This window comes from Stenella coeruleoalba (assembly GCF_951394435.1).
Source record: "Stenella coeruleoalba genome assembly, chromosome: 15".
In the NCBI taxonomy this organism is placed as follows: Eukaryota; Metazoa; Chordata; class Mammalia; order Artiodactyla; family Delphinidae; genus Stenella; species Stenella coeruleoalba.
The window spans coordinates 6,219,071-6,238,281 of NC_137161.1; the positions used below are offsets into that span (position 1 = coordinate 6,219,071).

Below are 19,211 nucleotides of genomic sequence, written 5' to 3' on the forward strand. Positions count from 1 at the left end.
ACCTGGAAAACGTGCTTAAACGAACCTCAGACTGTTCTTCCCCTTGCAGCCAAGGGCAGCTACTTCCTGGGTTCTCCACCTGCTGTAAAGGAAGGCAAACTAAACCGCCACTTCATTACCCCAACACACCCCGGGAAAAGGAAAAGACTAGAGAAGTACAATCGGTCCCTGACTTATGATGGTTTGACTTACGTCTCAACTTAACAATGGTGCAAAAATGATATGCATTCAGTAGAAACCATACTTCGAAGTTTGAATTTTGCCCTTTTCCTGGGCTAGTGATACCCTCTCGTGATGCTGGGCGGCGGCCAATGAGGGTCAGTGACTCACACTCACTACCACTCTGGACCCAGACAACCATTCTGGTTTCCACCTGCCATAGAGCAGTCAACAAATTACATGAGGTATTCAACCCTTTACTATAAAATATGCTTTGTGAGACGATTTTGCCCAGCTGTAGGCTAATTTAAGTGTTCTGAGGAGGTTTAAGGTGGGCGAGGCTAAGCTCTAACATTTGATAGGTTAAGTGAATTAAATACATTTTTTTTGAAAACTGAGGTATAGGGAATTCCCTGGCAGTCTAGTCGTTAGGACTCGGTGCTTTCACTGCCAGGGCCCGGGAACTAAGATTCCACAAGCTGCACAGTGTAGCCAAAAAAAAAAGAGAAAAAAGAAAATTGAGGTATAGTTGATGTACAATAAATATGCTTTTGACCTAAAGCTATTTTTAACTTAGGATAAGTCTATTGGGATTTAACCCCATCGTCAGTCAAGGAGGACCTGTACCCGAAGTCCTCGGAAGTCACAGCAACCTGTACGGGAATCCACAACAGCTGGTAACCAACACTCACCCCGGGAAACAGGCAGTGGCTCCCGCATCCCCACCACTGCGGGGCCTTAGAAGGAGTTTCTCTGTCTCTCACCCACCCATGACCTTATCCTGTTTTGTGTTTTAACATCCAAATACAGGAACTTCAGGTCTCAGACCTCACCCTGACACTAGGCCCCCAAAGAGAAAAGAATGATGGTTGTTATGAAATCATTTCAAATGAGAAACAGACTAACCGTCCCTTTCCTAACGCACAACTTAAATTGTGTGCACTTGGGAGATAAGACAACCATCACGTGCTATTGAAAACACCCTCTGACCTTCCAGAGAACCTCTGAGTGTCTGTGAGGCAGGCGAGCACCTCCAAGGTGCCAGGTACCAGGATGGGCAGGTGTCCAGTTTACAGATGCTGAGTCCTGCCGAGTCCCTCTCATCCATAAACGTTAGACCGCACGTGCCTTCAGACAATGGTTTTCCTTCGGTGCAACCAGGGAAAAAAAGGGAGCATCTTCATTTCTTCTCCCAGAGGGCAAAGACTTCAGCAGCATCTCGTGTCTTCATAAAAAGCAAGCCCAACCTATCAAAGAGCCAGCCGGCAACAACGGCACAGGGTGAAAGGAAAAGGGAGAAAGGAATAGAATTCTTACCAACACAAGACTTGAAACAAAAACACTGGCCCCTGGGAAAAACAGGAGTCCATTGATCTGACGGTCCTGGGAGTTGGAAGCGCTCCGAGGGCAGGAAACCCTTCTCTCACCGAAGGGAAAGCCAAGACAGCCAGTGTTTCGGTGGGGACCTCACGAGGCTGCTTGGTTGTTCTCCACAGCATCAGCTCAGAGTGTTGGGAAGTAAGACCTGTTATCATGCACTGGACCCAGGAACCCGGTAGCTGTCCTCGGGTGTCCAGTGGGAGCGAGGAAAAAGGAGAGCTGAGCGCTGAGCCAGGCATAAGCCCTGCTTATGACTCACTTCAATCCTGGGTTGATTCCAGAACATTGTCTGCACTACAATTCAGCACAGCTCCTCAAAGCCAGACTCTGGTCCAAAGGCAAGTGAAGATGCCGATAAGAAAACAGTCCTTTTTCCTTCAGCCCTTTGCCCCCATGACTTCCTCTTAACACCCAACGTCTCACGTCTTGATTGAGAAGTAAGCGCCAGTGTGAGACCTTCTTGCTGCTCTAACGCAAAGCAGTTGTGATCTTGACACACCAGCCGGATAAATCCGACTTAATGGGAACGTTCAGTGGCCAAGAACAGGCCGCCAAGAGCACAGTATCAGGCTGGCAGAGTTTACGTTACTTAACAACATCCAATGCCAACATTAAATCAGGAATTGCTGACCATTTGGTAGAGTTATGAATTAAGGATTATGAGACTGGAGTTGAAGCAATAGCCTTATCCAACGTTCAAGTGCAGCCACTCATGCCAAACTATAAACATCTCACTTCCTGGAGGATGTGCCAGGCCACTTCAACTTGAACTCAAGGACTGTCGGTGTGCACCCAAGATCCTTGCACACATCCAGCAAGTACACAAGCCCTGCTGGTCTCTTCTGCTCCGCAAGTACAGAGACCCAACCTCTGATCTGCCCAGCAGACAACATGATTAGGATCCCTTGGATCGATGGGCATCCTAACGTTCCCAAAGATGGAGCATTTCAATTGACTGAAAACACTCAGAGCACCTACCACACAACCACTGCTTGCATTTGACTGAATGCCAAGTCCTCCCAAGGAGGATCTGCCCAAGGATTTACCAACAATCATCTCATTTCCATTCTCAAAATTGTGAGGTGGCAACTTCACCATAAGTACAGTGTTTCTCAACTGAGCAGCCTTACGCAAGAGACATGATTCCCAAACTATGGATTCCTCTCTTGTTGTCCATCAACCGTCCCTCACACATCTCCCAACAGCCCTTGTGTTGGGGAAGATGGTACCATACACAGTCGTGAGAACCACTGATGAGTGCGAGACGTGGCGCAACAGAGCAGTCTTCCAAGAGAGACAAAACGAAACTCCAGATTCCCCTCGGCACAGAGATTTCCTGTTCCGTCTCATTAACTAAGCCACAGCCAAAACCCAGAAATCAGCTCTGCCATTCTTCCACTCCTCTTAGAAGATTAAAAAAAACACATCAAGTTACAACCAGACTTTCACAGCTTCTATTGAGAATACTTTCTTTTTATTATACAGGTTTCATATACATAACAATTATTTAGGGAACATTTACAGGCAAGGAGCTCAATTCCAAAACTCCGTTTTCACCCACACACACTGTACTTCACACTCATCTTGGGGGTCAGCCCAACAGGAATAAGACAAAGTTATTGCTTTGTGAACAGAAAGCTTCAATTAAATTAGAGTCTTCCAGAGTCGAGAACAGCACTCACGATACTCTTGACTCTTAATACCCTGTGTACATATGAATAAAGCCTAAAGATGTGTCTTAGATTACCCCGTCACCTTTAAAAGCTAATATTAAAGTTGAATCCCATTTCTCAAAAAGTCGTAAGAAGTGCACCCGTATTTACAGACCCCATTAAATTATGCATAAATAAAATCTGTACACTCAACGCAGCTTCTCAAAATACAGAATTCTCCTCTGGGACTTGGGATGAGAGACAGCAAAAAAAAATGCTTCATGCCCACCCCTTTTCAAGTTTTCTCGAAACACCAAGATGTGAAATAAATACGCGAAATAAAGCTTCCGTACCTTAAAGGAACATGTCTTTTCCAAGAGTCTCCTCCTATTTGAAGAGTTAACTTTCAAAGTTTTGTTTTGTTTTTTTCTTAAAAAGAAAAACATAAAATCATCAGCAGGCTTTGCTTCTACAAGTTTCGTAAAACCCGAAGGGTCCCTGTGAACAAGGGATTTAAAGTGTGTCAAATACCAACCTATTAACCAGTTCTTAAGTGGACAGAATCCTTGCCTCCCGCGGTATGTAGGGTGAGACGGAAGAGGCTACATAAATACTTTTACCTTAACACTGAAAGTTATAGTGGATCTGAATCACATCAATTTGACATCTCAACAGCTATGTGTGTGGGGGTTTTTGTTAGCCCAGGGAATTTATTTAAAAGGTTCCAAAACTTGTAGCACCACTTTCAGAGAAAGGAAGAATGGGGTTCCAAAAACTAAAGTATCAGCTTAATGGGTAAAGAACCAGCACTTGTCACCTCCCGAGAGCGCGTCCAGAGCTTAGGAGACACTTCAGCACTCCTTAAGTACTAAGGAATCCAGGAGGGCACGTGAAGATCTGGAAATCCCACGGAGGCCCTTTTCGTGGGAAGGTGGATAACAAACTCTGTCCCCCAGGCAAGCGGGGTTCCCAGTTTGTCCTGGTCGAGACCGGTTTTGGAGTCCTTTTCCTTCCAGACGCTTCGGCCCTTTGTTCACCTCTGTTTTACTTCCTGTGCTTCTCCATCTTTTCCAGGCTTTTGCTAGAATCGGCTGGACTCTGGTCTCCGGGGTTCATGTAGGATTTGTCTATGACCATCAGGGCTTCTTTTATGTAGTTCTGCATGGCAGACACAGCAGCACAGATGGCCTGGCTGCCAAACCCGTGGGTAATCAGGCTGAAATGAGACAAGCAGTTCTGAATGCTGGTCTCCAGGACCGGAGTGGGCCGGTTGTTCCCATTGGGAGTTCGGTCTTGATTGAGAAGGTCTGTGAATTCTTTACACACTTGCCTGTGAAAGACAGTCAACACACACCACTGAGTTCAATCTAGGCCGTGACAGGTAAAGAGCACAAACCAGTGTGGGGATGACACCTAGAGGCAACGAGAATTTGGGGCTGGCCAAGGAAGTACATTTTAAACTGATAGCAATAGGCAGCTGCCGCGCTTATTAGCACCTGTTCTGTGCTGGGCCCTGAACTAAACTCTTTTTATTTATGTTTGGCCGTATTGGGTCTTCGTTGCTGCGCGCGGGCTTTCTTCTAGTTGCAGCGAGCGGGGGCTACTCTTCTTTGCGGTGCGTGGGCCTCTCATCGCGGTGGCTTCTCTTGTTGCGGAGCACAGGCTCTCGGCACACGGGCTTCGGTAGTTGCGGCACGTGGGCTTCAGTAATTGTGGCTCTTGGGCTCTAGAGCGCAGGCTCAGTAGTTGTGGTACACGGGCTTAGTTGCTCCGCGGCACGTGGGATCTTCCCGGGCCAGGGCTCGAACCCGTGTCCCCTGCATTGGCAGGCGGATTCTTGGCCACTGCGCCCCCAGGGAAGCCCTGAACTAAACTCTTTTAAGTACTATCTTATTTAATCCTCACTGCAATTAGAGAAGATAAAAGGATTAATGCCAGAATCAACTGGCCAAGGTCACCAGGACTGGTAAGAGGTGGAGTCAGAATTCCAGCCTAGGAGAGTAAGGGCTAGCTTTACTTGATGCAGATTGGTTCCTTAAACCAATTCTGTCAAGATCCCTGAATTCATTTCCCTGAAACTCACTCTTTCGATACAGGCTGGTTCACTGCTCGCTTTTGCCCTATTTCCCACTTGACTAGTTCTGCTTCATTTACCATGATTTTAAAATCCATTTACTCTTGGTTTCTGTGAGAAATCCCTCAGCTGCATTAAGTCGTTTTGAGACATTTCATTTGCCCTCGTCTCCTACACACACAACCCGATCATTACATTTTAAAAATCAAAAACATCTTGTTATCAGGAGGCAGAAGGCGCAGGATCTTGACTGGATGCGATAAAATAAATTGTCTTCAACACATTTTTGTAAGACATGCAAATAAGATAATGAAAGAGTAGCTTAACTAGTTTGAGCTGAATAACTAAACGGCTCAAAAACACTCATTCTGAGCAATACACTCACTGCTCTAATTCTTTTAAATGCTACAGAAAGTTACTCTAATTTGACTCTGTCAAAGATGCTCCTTGCCATTTCCTCTTGCTCAACACCCTGACTTACTTAAGGAGCCTTTCGTTCTTGAGCACCAGGGACTGTGCTGGCCCCTCCGCTGCAAGGTCAGGGCATCGGGGCATCAAATTCTCAAGCCTGGATACTTACTGTGCCGCCAGCAGCATATTCTTCCTAGTTGCCATCTCATTGCGTCCTCCGAGATGAGGTCTGGTTAAATACTCGGCCACGGATTTACTAGGAAATTCTGCTTCACAGACATAGGCAAAGTCCCGAGCCAAATGAACAGCCTCACCTAGAATAATCGGCAATGGCAACAGACTTTAGGGCCACTGTGGTCCCCAAGGCAAACTGTCCCTTCCCTCTTTTTCCAGCACTATCGGTATTGGTCTAAGCAGTCATTTTGCATTCTAAAATGCAATCACACAAGGGGACAACGATCCAGCCAGTAAGCAGAACCTCCTGGGTACTTGTAGTGGGTACCCTCCCCTAGGGTGAAATCATACAATGTAAGAAAAAAAAAAAAGTCTGAAAATTTCAACTGTACTTAAACGATGTTACCCCAGTCCTCTGCCCAAGCTGAGCAGATGCTCCTCTCGCTGCTAAAACAGCATCTAGCATCCGTTGGTAGTGCAGAAGTCGGAAAACTTAGGAGGAGTGAGCATGACTGACAAAGAAGCGAACTGTCACTTTTCTTTATGAAACTGGGACAAAAGTCTTTGACACGGAACTTTGTTTCTAAATGAGAGCGCCCCATTACTGGTGGAGGTAAGTCTCTAGAATGTTGCTTTAAGAAAGAGAAGCAGGAGTGTTTCCTACCGGAAATGTTAGGAGCCCTACCTACCCTCTCGTCTCAGGTATTGGGGGGCACAGAGGGAGGAAAACGAGGGGAGGGTGTCATTTCCCACCCGAGGCGCTGGGTTCTTTCTGGTTCCAAGATTTGGGGCTGCTAGAGCTTTACAAACCCAGATGGTGGACCTCACCCACCATCCCCACTTCCCTCCCCCGACTCACTAAATCAACATCTGAGAACCATTGTTCAGGCACACGCTTTCTCATTCAAGCACTCCTGCCTGGCCGGTAAGGAAACCTAGGGGAGCCGCATTTATGCTCCACGCGCGCGGAATCCACCATTCTCCATGCAGGACAGCTGGTCCCCAACAGCATCGAACAGGCAGCTCCTTTCTCCTTGCCCTGACCTCCAAAGACACTCGTAAAAAGGTAGAGCAGGGCCCTGCCAAGTCTCTTTTAGCAGCGCGGTCGCGCCATTTAGACCAGGGAAAGAAAGTGTTCAAAAGATTGCCTGACTACCAGGAGACCACCCCTCATTGGCTCCCCCGGCCCCCGAGCCGGGGCCCAGCGCCCTGCTGATTGGGCGAGGTGCTGGCGGCCGCTCCAGGCTTACGGATAAGCCCCTCCGTGTTCATCAACTCATTTTCCTGTGCGCAGTAACAACGAGCTTGTTTTGTTTTGAAAAATAATTATTTCACTTTTCCCTTGCCCACTTTGTAAAAGGCCGTATTGCATTCTTGGCTACTTTCCAGGTTCGGGGCGCAGGTCCATTCAAGAAACTGAAATGTCACATCCTAACTATCTTAGGACTGGGGAGAGGGGCTCATCTGTGGGCCCCATTACTTTTTTTTTTTTGATGGGGAAAATGAACAAAGGAACTGTGAATTGGGCTAGTCTCATTGTATACAAGGGCTTTTCTCTTCACTGACCACAGTCCCAATATGCCACAGCTACAAAAACTAGAAACGGTCCTGCTGCCCACCAGTAACCAGTTTTAAAAAAAGGTGTACCAAATGATCGATTGCATCCTTCAAAAGCTGGTTCATCTGATAATGTGATGTCTTAGGAAAACCCGTTTCTTTTTAACAATGATTTTCTGGGAGACCCAGAACAGAATACTTCAGCAGACAGATCGTTAAATGTTAACTTATTTGATTAAATGACTGTGATTCATTGTAATGAACGCATGGCAAAATGGCTTGCATCTCTCTTTTGTGACTAAGAGTTGTTTTTAACCTTTTCTTATACCTTTTTTTTGCGGGGGGGGGGGCGGGTGCCGCACCCTACGGCATGTGGGATCTTAGCTCCCCGATCAGGGGTCGAACCCACGCCCCCTGCATTGGAAGGCGAAGTCTCAACCACTGGATCGCCAGGAAGTCCCTAACCTTTTCTTTAGAGAAATATTAAAGACTCAACAAAGCACTAACTAAAAACACCGCAAAACAAAAACACAACTCCACTGACCTTCTACTAAAGATGTCAGGAGGGTGACGTGGGCAGCTTTCCGTCTCCCCGCTGGAAGATTCAACCCAATCTTGTCCAACTTCTCCCGCAAGGATCGGCCACCATTTTTAGATTTGGCTCTGAGCAAAATAATAATAAAATAAAATAAAAAATTCTTTTCTCAAGAAACCCCTTTAAAATTCTAAATGCCTAACATGCTGCTTACAAAACAGAAATCTGTCAGAAACAACCTACATTACATGGCTCATAATCAAGTGATACAGGGAATCCTTAATTTATTAGTTAATCCCTGTAAAATTCAAAAATCTTTCTCAGCATCGCCAACATTATTTTTTTTTAATCACAGAACATTGCAAGTTGCACAGAGCAGACAAATTTTCACTTGTAGAAACTGCAGCAGCCCCCAAAAAAACAACTCCCTGGGGGAACCAGACCCATGGAGCTCCTCTACTCTGAATACAGATGCTACCACTCATACAAGGAATCAAATTCTAACCAAATGAGAATTTGTTAGCGCTGTTTTAACACTTCCTTCTACATCTGGCACGTTCTAAAAGAGAAGATGTGTACTAAAACTCCCTGAGCCAATGAGAATTCAGCGTTAGGTACCAAAGTTCCATAAATGTTAAAACTATCTCCCTGGTCCTTTTCTGTTATTCATCCCCAACCATTCAACCGCCATGCCCAGAACGTGTCCCCATGTACCTTCTGAGGACACCTCCCAGTAATGAAGCATTTAAGCACTCAGGCGGGGACAGTCGCCTCTGGACTTCGGCAACTGTCACTTTGTATTTAGATGTAGAGCTGAGGAGGGACAATCTTCCAGGGACCGAGCAGAAGACCTCGCTGGGATTCATCACAGCCTCCACCAGCTCCTTCTGACAAGGGAGACTCAAGGGGTTCTTCGTCATTGAAATAGGACCTGTGAGTGAAGATCAGAAGTGGCGTTCCCAAGCAAACCACTAACCAAAGCTGAAAGAGCTCTTTGAACAACTAACTGCATGTTAGACTATAAATTGCAAGCAGATTTTTTTAAAGCCATATTCTTCAAAGATAATCGAATCTGAATTTCACAATTTAACACCTAGGGAAGTTAATTAGTCAAGATCCCACGCGTGGAGGGTTTGCATTTTCTGACCACTGTTAAAATCTGTTTCGTTAGAACGTTTGTTTTCAAAAGACTACTTCATAACTAAATAAATGAAGATTTCTTTTTTCCCCCCTCACTCAACGAATATCCAAAATCACAGGACATAATCATCTGGCAAAATCTTTCAGTGCAACTGATCACAGTAAATTTTAAAATACAAACACACCTGTTCTAAGTTTACTGGGAAATTCAGTTTATTTTCTGAGGTTTTCTTTCTTTTTTCTTTTTTCCCCCCAAACTCATTTTTCCTCAGTTGATTTCAAACAGTTTAACCTCAAGTAACAGACCATAGCTACATTTCATTTAGGATGACCCCATTTCCCAACAGAGCTAAACTGGGAATCCTGGCAGTACGTAACTTAATTTCATGAGCCACTCAGTCGCCCAAGTAATCCAATTTTCCAAACCCCTGCCCCCCTCATCCCTGCATGAACCCGACAGATCACCCAGCCTGATGCTTTCAGGGCTGTCTGTTTTGTACACCAAACTGTGTCCCACCTTCTTTTTGCAGGTCAGAATTAAGGCTCCTTACCCCTGTGCATATTTGAAATCAGAAATAAAATCACATCAACCCGTTCAACAATTAAAATTGTCACAGAACCAATCACTCCACTAAGGGTATATGTGGTGACTTGTTTTCCAAATTAAGTCACAGCCTTAACTCACTCTGGGGTTCTTTCCTGGAGCATTGTAAAAACACTCTCCAATTCAAGAAGCAACACCCACCAAGGGAAAACTATGGAGTAACGAATCCGGAGATTGAGGGGCAGCTCCTGAGAGCATCCTTTTCCATTTAGATCTTAAAGAAATGCCCCGTCTTCTCACTCCTAAAACCTATCTGCCTCGAGTCCCTGTCACTCCCTTCCACCACAAATGTCCCAAATCGGATACCAAAAGCCCTACCTCACCGATAAGTTAATAACTTCCCAGTTACCGCTAAGAACCACTACAGGGTGTGTGATTCCAGAGGAAGAAAAGAACTCGTGCTCACTCCGTACCTTTGCGAATGACCGTCTGATCATGCAGAAGTAGGTGCTGGTCGTCGACATTCTGGGGGAGAAATGACAAAGTTTCCTTTAAGTTCGGGGGAGCCTGGACGGGGTAGGAGAGAGGCAGTGGGGCGAACGGGTCCGGGCAGGGCCGAGGCGCTCACCTGCACCTCCTCCATCTGGTGCGCCATGTCGTGGAGCCCCAGGTTCTCGGCCAGGCCCGCGGCGTCCAGAGCGTGCGAGTGGGGCAGCAGCAGGTCCGAGCGGCGGTAGGCGTCCCTGCGGGCGCTCACGGCGCCGCCGTCCAGCCCGGAGAGGTGGGGCAACAAGCCGGCCGGGCGCGCGTGGTGCGAGGGCAGCCCAGCCCCCTCCTGGCTCTGGCGGCCCGGCCAGGCCTGCTGCTGGCTGCCGGTGGGCGCCGGCTGGTGCAGGGGGTTGATGGCGGCGGCGTACGCTTCTCCCAGATGCGAGTAGGGGTCGGCTGCCTGCGAGTAAGCCAGCTGCTGGTAGGGAGGCGGAAAGTAGGGTGGTGGCTGGTATTCGGCGACTCCAGCATGGGAGAGGGGCGGCGCGGGGCTGTAGAGGTGCTGCCCGGCGGAGGAGAGGTGAGGCAGGCGGGGGTTCCCATTGCTGCTCGCGTCGTGGCGATCCTGGGGCACAGAAACGGAGACCCGGTTAGTACGAAACCCCGCTACTGCGCACGGCCCGCGGCCACCGCGCTGAGCCTTGTGACCCCCGGGGGCCCACCGCACCAGCCCGGACCGACCCCCGCGGGGCCTGCCCTCGGGCCAAAAGGCCCCGGGGAGCAACGTGCCCCGGGGGTTTCGTTGTCAACCGCTAGTCCGCAGAGGAAGGGGAAACTGGAGAAAGACCTGGAGGAACGTGCCCTCCGGGCCCCGCGGCGAAGGTCTGACGCCCGAGGTATTCTGCGGCTCCAAATCCGAATGCCAGGCCTTGGGCCGGAAGAAGCTGGGGCAGGGGTCCGGGGAGAAAGCCTGCAGGCAGCGCAGAGCGCGGTCGCTCACGAGCCCGCACATGCTGGCGTCGTCGGCCCAAAGTGGGGTAGCGGTGGGCGCGAATAATGCGCGCCGCGCAGGAAGTGCGCCGTTTCCCCGCCCCAGGGACCCTCCCTTCCACGCCCTCAGGACAAAGACCTCCGGGCGAGAGACCCTCCCTAGCGGGGGCAGCCACCCAGCGCCGCCCAAGGGACTCAGGGAGGAGCCCGCCGCAGCCAGGGGTGCGCTCCCTGCTAGCTGTGTCCCGACCAAGTAACGCCGTCCTGCCCAGCCACCGTCAGTCTCCCCATAAGTCGGGCACGGAGAACGAAGGACCCCGAAAATTGGGCAACCTTGCCTGGGCACGTTCCCTCGCCCCACGGCTGTCCGACTTAATTCTCAAAGGACGCGTCGCCATGTGTTCCCGGGGTCACAGGGGTGGCGGGGGACCAGGAGAGCTATGACACCGTCGCCCCCTAGCTGAAGTGCCCGGGCCTGCAAACAGGGGCAGCCCCTCTAGGTCCCGCGGGCGCACGGCTCTCCCGCGTCCCCGCCGCCACCGCTCCCCTCTCCCGGGGCCCAGGCTCACGCCTCGCGCCGCCTGCGTCTTCTTCCTCTTTCCGCTCGCCGCCTCCCTCCCTCCCACTCTCCGAAACTCTAGCTCAACCTGTCCGACAGGCTGGAGCACTCCCGAGCGCTTACGGCCCCATCTGGCCTCAGCGCCCCCCCCGGCCCCCCCTTCTCTGGAAAGCCAAACTTCGGTTGTTTTCTTGTTTCCCCAAGGAGGTAGCGGGGCAGGTGACAAGCCCGCCTCGGAGGAGACTCCGCAAAGGTGTCGCCGGCAGGTCACCTCGTCTGACTCCTTGGGACGGAGGTTTCGTGCGTAAAAGCCACCTCTAAAAGTTGCAGGCCCAGCGCTCTTCCAAGAAATCGGGGAAAAGGGCTGTTTTGCTTCGCAAGAAACCGGCCGGTAAGCTTTGTGGGTGGGATCTGCTACGCTCTTTCCAGGCCCCATTCCCGAGACTGGATATTTAGGTAAAGGCCTGATTCAGGAAGGGGACCCCGGAGAAACGCACTAGGGAATGTCCGGAAAAGTGGACCCTGTCCCATCGAAGGGCGAGCGGTGGGTGCCTGTTCGCTGCTCCTGCGCCCTCGCCCCCGACCTCGGTCCAGTGGCCCGCGCCTCCGGGACTGTACTCGGGCGGGGCCAGGCTGCGCCCTTGTGCCCAGCTCACCTCGCAGTCCTCTTCATACTTGACATTATCGGTTATTTTCCACAACATGGCGTCCGGCGTCCCCCAAAACAGTCGCCAGTTAAATCCAGGTTCCCCCCACCCCCCGAGCGGTAAATCCAAAATTGGGGTCACGGTGGCCAGACGTCTGCCGCTGCCCCCGCCGCGCGCGGGCCTAGCCGTCCCGGTCACTGGACGCGCATCGGCGGCTCCGCGATTGTAGATGGTGCCGCCGCGGGTGTAGAGGCCGCGGCCGGGGACCGGGGAAGCCGCGCCCGCAGTGTGTGTCCAGGCGATAGCCGGGGGATCCGGGCGCCTTAATGAGAAGAAATTATCATAACTCCTCCCCGGGGGCCGGCGCGAAGGCCCCGGCGCCGGGCGGGGCGGCCCCCAGCCAGTCCCAGCCTAGCTCCGCCCCTCATCCTGGCCCGGCGCCGCGCGGAGACCCACGCCTCGGGGGGCTTAGGAGAGGATTCGAATGGGCCGCACCTCGCTGACAGCCGCAAACCTAAGAGGCCAGCGTCCCCCATCACGCCATCCATCAGTCACCCTCACCAAGCACACACCTGAGGTTGGCAGAGCTGGGGACCGGGATCCGAACCCAAGAGCCCCCCCTCTTTCACCGACAGCGGCTTCCCCCACCCTCCAAAAGACGTCTCAACAGCTGAGATCTCCCTATCTCCTAAAACGTCCCAAACACCCGCTCCAAGGAGATTTAAACTGGAATCAGGCAGCTGGAGTCCCAGTCCCTCCGAGGGACGACGCCCTCCCCCGCACGGCGTGGGCACAGTGCGCTCGGGGTCCTCCGAGGGGGCGGGGGTGGGAAGGCCTTCTGGGGAGTCGGCCCCAAGCGCCACCGAGCGGGCGGGCCGCTCCACCGGCCCCGAAGTGTCGGACAACGGCGTTTCGCCGCCATCGCCCGAAGCTCCATCTCCAAGGCTGGGCTGCGGCCGGGAGGCGGGTGGGGGGCACCCGCCTACCCTCGCCCGGCCCTGCCCTGCCCGGCGCCGGCTCGGCAGCTTCCTCCGACGGGCCAGGCACTCAAAGCCTCAACTCAACCTTGAAAAGAGGTGCGGGGCTGAATGCAACCCTAGCGTCACAGGCGGGGACGAGGGAGGAGGTGGGGGGAGGAGGAGGGGCCGTGGAGGGACCCCCGCTGGAGAGGTGAGCACCCGGGGTCCGCAGATACAGGCAGAAAACGAAACTTCCTTCCACATAAACGTTGCCTCTCCCCCCAATATGCATTTGCCCCCCAACCTTGAAAGCAAAGCGCAATGCTGAAACATTTTAAAGAAACGAAATCCATTGGCCCAATTATTGTAATTAACCTTTTTTTTTTTTTGCTTCAAGGGGAAAGTCGCTAATTCTCGGGAGCTGAATTTAAACATTCTCAGGCAATCAGAGAAGGAATCTTTCGATTTGATTCCGAATCCGATTTTGCAATAATCAATACCTATCAGTTTACTGCCCCGGGCCTGTGGAGTGGACGCTGTTCCCAATTCACAGAACGAATGCACCCACTGCTTCCCTACTCCCGCTCGGGTTTGTTTGAACTTTAGCATTTCTTTAAACCGAGATGGGCCTAAAATAAAATAACCAAAATAAAAATAGGCGTCTTCCAAGCGAAAGGTTCTTCCTCGCCCCAGAGAGTAGACAGATTCCAGGTGATATTCCGACCAGTTGTGAGAACAAAACCTGGAGACGAAACCACTGGGGGCTTTTCAGGCTTGTCTGCGGGCTCTGCACTAGGATACGTACAAAGACAGTGCACACACGACCCCTGACACCTAGCTTTCAAGACACCGTGGGGGGGGGGAAGGGGGGTAAAAGAGAAAACCGCAGAAGCAGCGCTCCTGGTACTCGGGAGTGGGGGCAGGGGGCACCTGCTCAGGGCAGGTATCGGACCGGTGCGGTAGGCATGCTGGCGCCCTGGGCGTGGAAGATTGGGGTCCCAGGTACTTTCGAGGGAGGCTGCTGAGCCTCTGGGCGCCCCAGACATCCAGACCAGTGACGCAGGAGCTCTCCTCCACGCTGGGCCTTCTAGCCCCGGCTTTGACTCCAAGACCCGGCCGGGGATGCAGCTTGAACAACTTGTCTCGTCCACGCCTGCAACTTTACCGCCGGGCATGTTGGGTCCAAGGCTGGGCAACAAGGCACCAACCCCCCGCCCCAGGTCCTGGCTGCCCTTCCTTTCCTCAGCAGCGCTCGCCAAAGCCACCCGGAGGGACGGAAATCCCTCGCAGCCCCGGGGCCTCTATGGCGGAGGCAAAGGGAGCCGATGGGCCCCGAGGGTTTGCGCACCTCCGTTTAGGGAGCCCCAAGGGCACAGAGGTTTCGGAACCGCTCGGCAAAGGCCATTCATTCCCAAGCCAGCGCCCTGGACCTGGACGCTGCCCCCCTCCAAGGGACACGCGCTCAAGCTAGAGCGCAACTTCTGTGCCCTGGATGGGGAAGGCGGCACAAACGAATCCTCAACCTTCCCGGCCAGGCCGACTCCACCCAAACACGCACAGCTTCTGCTTCAGGGACGGAACCCAGGCACGCGCGCGCCCTGGTCCGGATGCCGGAAATCTCAGCCCTTCCTTGAGCTCAACTTTTCTGCTCTGAGCCGAGAGCGAGAGCAGAGAGCCGATGGCTCCCACACTCAAGACAGACCTCTCCCAAGGCCCCCACCCCTCGCCGCGCGAAGACGCATGACTGCGTGGCCGCGCCCTTAGGCAGCCACGGCCTGGGAAGGATACCCCCTCCGACCCTCCGCGGCTTCGCAGACGCCAAGTGTAAACAGAACGTGGGGATCCCGGGGAGCAGCCTCGCCGCTCACCTCGCACAATCAAGGGTATGGGGCTGGACGGTTGTCAGCGGCTTCCCTCTGTCGCCCCCTAGGGAGCCTGCACTCAACCCACACGCTTGAAACCCTGGACCCCGGCCCCCAGCCCGCTCGGATGGCGCTAGAAACCAGAGACCGGAGGCGACAAGGCGTCTGCGAGGACAGCAGCGCTACAACAGTGCGCCACCTCCAAAGATGCGCGGGCAGCTGCCTCTGGAAACAAGGCTCCCAGACCCGGGCGGCAGGCTTCCGCCGCCTCCACACCCATGGCAAGCCCAGGAAGGCGGCGGGGCGGGTAGAGCTGGACTGGAGCAGGCCTGTGACTCAGCTTCCCGTCCCGGGGAGGGGGCGTCCGAGCGGCAGGTGGAGGCTCCGAAGCGCCCTCGCGGGCGCCGTGCACCAAACGAGGTGTCTGTGTCGCCCCGCGGAACAGCTTGGGCTCCGGCTGGGACCGCAGTTAAGAGGCGGGGCCCGGCGAAGCAGAGCCGAAAAGCCGGGGCCTGCAGCAGTCCGGGAGGGCGCCCATTCACGCGCTAGCCCACGCCCTCCCTCGCAGCACCGGCACCCACTGAACGGACACTTGGCGTCCAAGAGCATCCGAACTGTCTAAGCCCACTGAGGTGCACGTCCGGGGCGCCACATGTATTAAATAATTCAGTCACTCCAAAATAGCAGCAATAATATCAAAATAGCAGTTTGTTTTTCCTGATGCTCAAATTAGCGGCTACACACACGCACAGATGCTTCTCGTCTTAGCCCAGGGTCCAGCCCAACTCTTTCTACTGCTCACTTGTAAGCGCTCCGCGCCAGGCCGGGTCCTCAAAGGGGTTTCGCAGCCTTTAGCTCTTCCTTTGCAAGCATCCTCGCAAACCAGAAAACGCGAAGCGTGGAGCTGGGGGAGCCTGTAGGACCCAAGCTTCGGAGAGGCTCTCATTTGCGGAGCGCTCGCCGAGCGCAGCGGTCGTGGTAGAGTCTCTAACTTGACGACCATCGCCCCACTTGTCAGCAGGCGAATTTTCAGTCGTCCAACTACCTCAAAGCCACCAGCCTGCCTGTTCTTCAAGGCCACCTTCCTAGCGGCTCTCGGGCACCTATTAGAGACAAGCCGGCTCTCGCCTCCCTGCCCCGGGGGACCCCCGCCCTCAGAATGCCTGTCACCTCTCCACCCACTAACATCCCTGGGCCCATCCGGGTGCAGCCTAACCGCTCCGAGCGCAGGCAGGAGGGCCAAGGCGCGAGCCCAGTGTCCCCGGAGGCCTTTGCGGCTCGGCGTCCTAGAACACCAGGCACCTCCAGGCCAGCTAAGCCCGCAGGCCTTCACCTATTTATCTGGTCGCCGCCAGGCGAGGAGGCCCACTGTGGCCAGGCGCCCAGCGGCGCGGACTCGGCTTCCTGCGCCAGAAGTGCGCAGCGTCCAGGGGCCACCGTGCACCCCGCAGCGGCGCCCATCCCACGCAGCGGGCACACACCCCCTCCGGCAGCCAGGCCGCCAGCACCCCTCTCTTTCCCTGCCGGTCCTCGGATCTGTCCTCCACCCAACACCTCTCTTCTCACCTTTAGGAACTGGAAATTCATGTTGCCAGCTCTTCAACCCTCTGTGAGTTGAGGTTTTCAAGAATGGGAGCAACGCAGGAACAGGTCCCCAAGGGCCGCGTCGTGTGCTGTAAAGTGCTCCGAGCGTTTATTTAATTAACGGAAGGGGGATGGGGGGGTACAATTCACAGCCAAAACGGGCTATCGCGATTGGAAGACACACCCGAAGGTCCTGGTTACTCCTCCCCTGCCCTCCTCCCCTTGGAAACTGTAAACTCGCCAATTGAAAAGGGTCTTCCCGGTCTTTTGACTGATCTTTACATCTGTTTATAACCAGCAGTAGGTAGGGCTCCTTCCATCACAAAACTATTTTAAATGTATTCTACGTCTTGCAGGCAGAGGACATTTTAAATGTGTTCTGTCTCCACAGCCAGATCTATTAACATTTCCGTGAATTCCCCGCCCTCGTTTCTGGCTTTGATCTGCCTCCAGGCACCTCGCAGGTTTCCAGGTCCAGCTAAAATGGAACCAGGGGCACTGAATTCCTTGGAGGAGAAGGAGGTGGGTGGGTTTGGGGTCTTCCTTAAGTGCCAGAGAGACTTGTCTGCACGTTGCTCATCACATGCTCTTTGCCTGAAGGAAAAGAGGCAAAGGACCTAGGTGACTTAAAAAAAGAAAGGAAACACACACACACACACACACACACACACAGAGCTGAGAGCCCAGTAAAATGCAGTCTTAAGGAAGACTGTAAACACAAGAATAAATGCCATTTGTTGACCGTACCACAGGGGACCCACTGTGACCACCCAGGTCACCAGGAGGAGAAATTAGCTTTGTACAGAAGCTGCCCTTCAGTACCTGAGTCCTTGATAGTTTTCATACAGAACCTGCCCAGGCAACCAAACAGCTTCTTTTCCAGAGAGGTGAGTTGAAAACTTACTCAAGATTACTCTACATATGCTTTAGAAGAAAGAAAAAAAGAAATGGCAGGAAAACTGCAGGTTTCAGCCCCACCTACTGGGAAACTCTCCCAGAGGTTCTCTGTCCCCAGTAGTCTTCAAAGGTACAGTTTTTAAAAGGCACCAAGAAATTTCTATGACAGAACCATCCATGTAGTGAGATGTACATTTTTACGTGTCTCAAAAACAAAAAGTGGTGTAAGCACAGCCACAACTTAGTGTAAAGTGGTTTAAAATACACAACTACAGGGAAAATAGCTTAGCTGAAGGTGTAAGGTAGGATTTGGATCATCAATACGGTTCTATTCTAAGATCGAAACATGCTATGCCTTTTGGTCCCACTATAGGAATAGTGAAAAGGACACAGGCCACATTTTGAGGTGTAGCTACACTCAGGCAATAGGATGGGACTGGGGGGGGGAGGGTACGGAGAGAAAGGTGATTTTTTTACTTCATTATGGATGGGGTTTTGTTTTCATTTGTGGTGGGGAGGGGTTACAACTGATGTGTCTTGTGTTAATTATTTTTTAAAATGAACACACTAATCACTGTTAACATCCTGGTTTTATTTCACAATTTAATCCAGAAACGAAGATTTTGTTATTGTTGTTGCTGTTATGTTTCTGGTCTTCTTTTGTTGTTGCTGCTCTGATTGCATCTTACTTTTATAATTTTTTTTAAAAGGCAATGACCACTGTTAATGCCTAAATGTATTTATTTGACCTCAGAAACTGAAACATCTTGTACTGCCACAACACATAATTATGAAATATTGGCACCTGGACAAGGTGTCAAGCTCCCCAGGGTCTCTTTAGACAGCTGCCACTAGTGGGGTCTGCAAGGAGGCTGGAGCAAGAGCCCGCAGGGGGAGAGCTCCCAGCCCCCAGGCAGCCACCTGTGTCCTTTCCCCTCTGCCCACTCTTTTATTTATTTATTTTTAATATTTATTTATTTGTTTGTTTATTTTGGCTGCGCCGGGTCTTAGTTGCCGCACGCGGGATCTTCCTTGCCGCATGCCGGATCTTTAGTTGCGGCATGCGGGATCTTTAGTTGCGGCATGTGAAATCTAGTTCCCTGACCAGGGATCGAACCTGGGCCCCCTGCATTGGGAGTGCGGAGTCTTAGCCACTGGGCCACCAGGGAAGTCCCGGCCCACTCTTTTAAATTCTACAAGCCAGGCTGCGGTAGCTGCAGTTTACTGCTAGCATCTTCCTCACATGGCACACAAACGTTTTCTTCCCTGAACGTGGTGCCAAGCTCCTGAGTTCTGCATGTAGGAACTCATTTCAGTGGGGCTGTCAGCCCAGAAACAACAACATTAAAAAAACCAAAATGGTACCATGGCAACCCAAGGATCCAGAGGGAAAACGTAGCCAGCAAAAATCAACACCAAATTAGAACCAGAACCTAAAAGAAAGAAATTATTCTTTATAGCCACTCTTAATGTAAAACAAATATCAGTTCCCAAACCCTTTTTAAATACCAGGAACACCAACCAAAAAATCTTAAAGACTAATACATAGTTTCAGGTGTTCATATATGAGACTCTGAAACTGTGTATAATGAATCAAA

General features: G+C 52.0%; 1 protein-coding gene across 4 annotated transcripts; it reads right to left on the bottom strand.

Moving 5' to 3' along the window:
• Positions 1–2,995: 2,995 nt before the first annotated feature.
• On the bottom strand, positions 2,996–16,924 carry TFAP2C (transcription factor AP-2 gamma). Of its 4 annotated transcripts, none has more exons than XM_079945379.1 (7): positions 16,699–16,924; positions 10,255–10,740; positions 10,100–10,151; positions 8,657–8,873; positions 7,952–8,070; positions 5,846–5,990; positions 2,996–4,521 (listed from the first exon to the last, which is right to left on the bottom strand). In XM_079945379.1, the coding sequence occupies exons 1-7, from the start codon at positions 16,717–16,719 to the stop codon at positions 4,236–4,238; spliced, it is 1,326 nt and encodes a 441-aa protein (XP_079801505.1). In that variant the 5' UTR covers positions 16,720–16,924; the 3' UTR covers positions 2,996–4,235. The 4 variants fall into 4 exon arrangements, with proteins under 4 accessions (XP_079801505.1, XP_079801508.1, XP_079801506.1 ...); XM_079945382.1 differs by lacking the exon at positions 16,699–16,924 and adding an exon at positions 15,935–16,223; XM_079945380.1 differs by lacking the exon at positions 16,699–16,924 and adding an exon at positions 12,321–12,601.
• Positions 16,925–19,211: the final 2,287 nt, after the last annotated feature.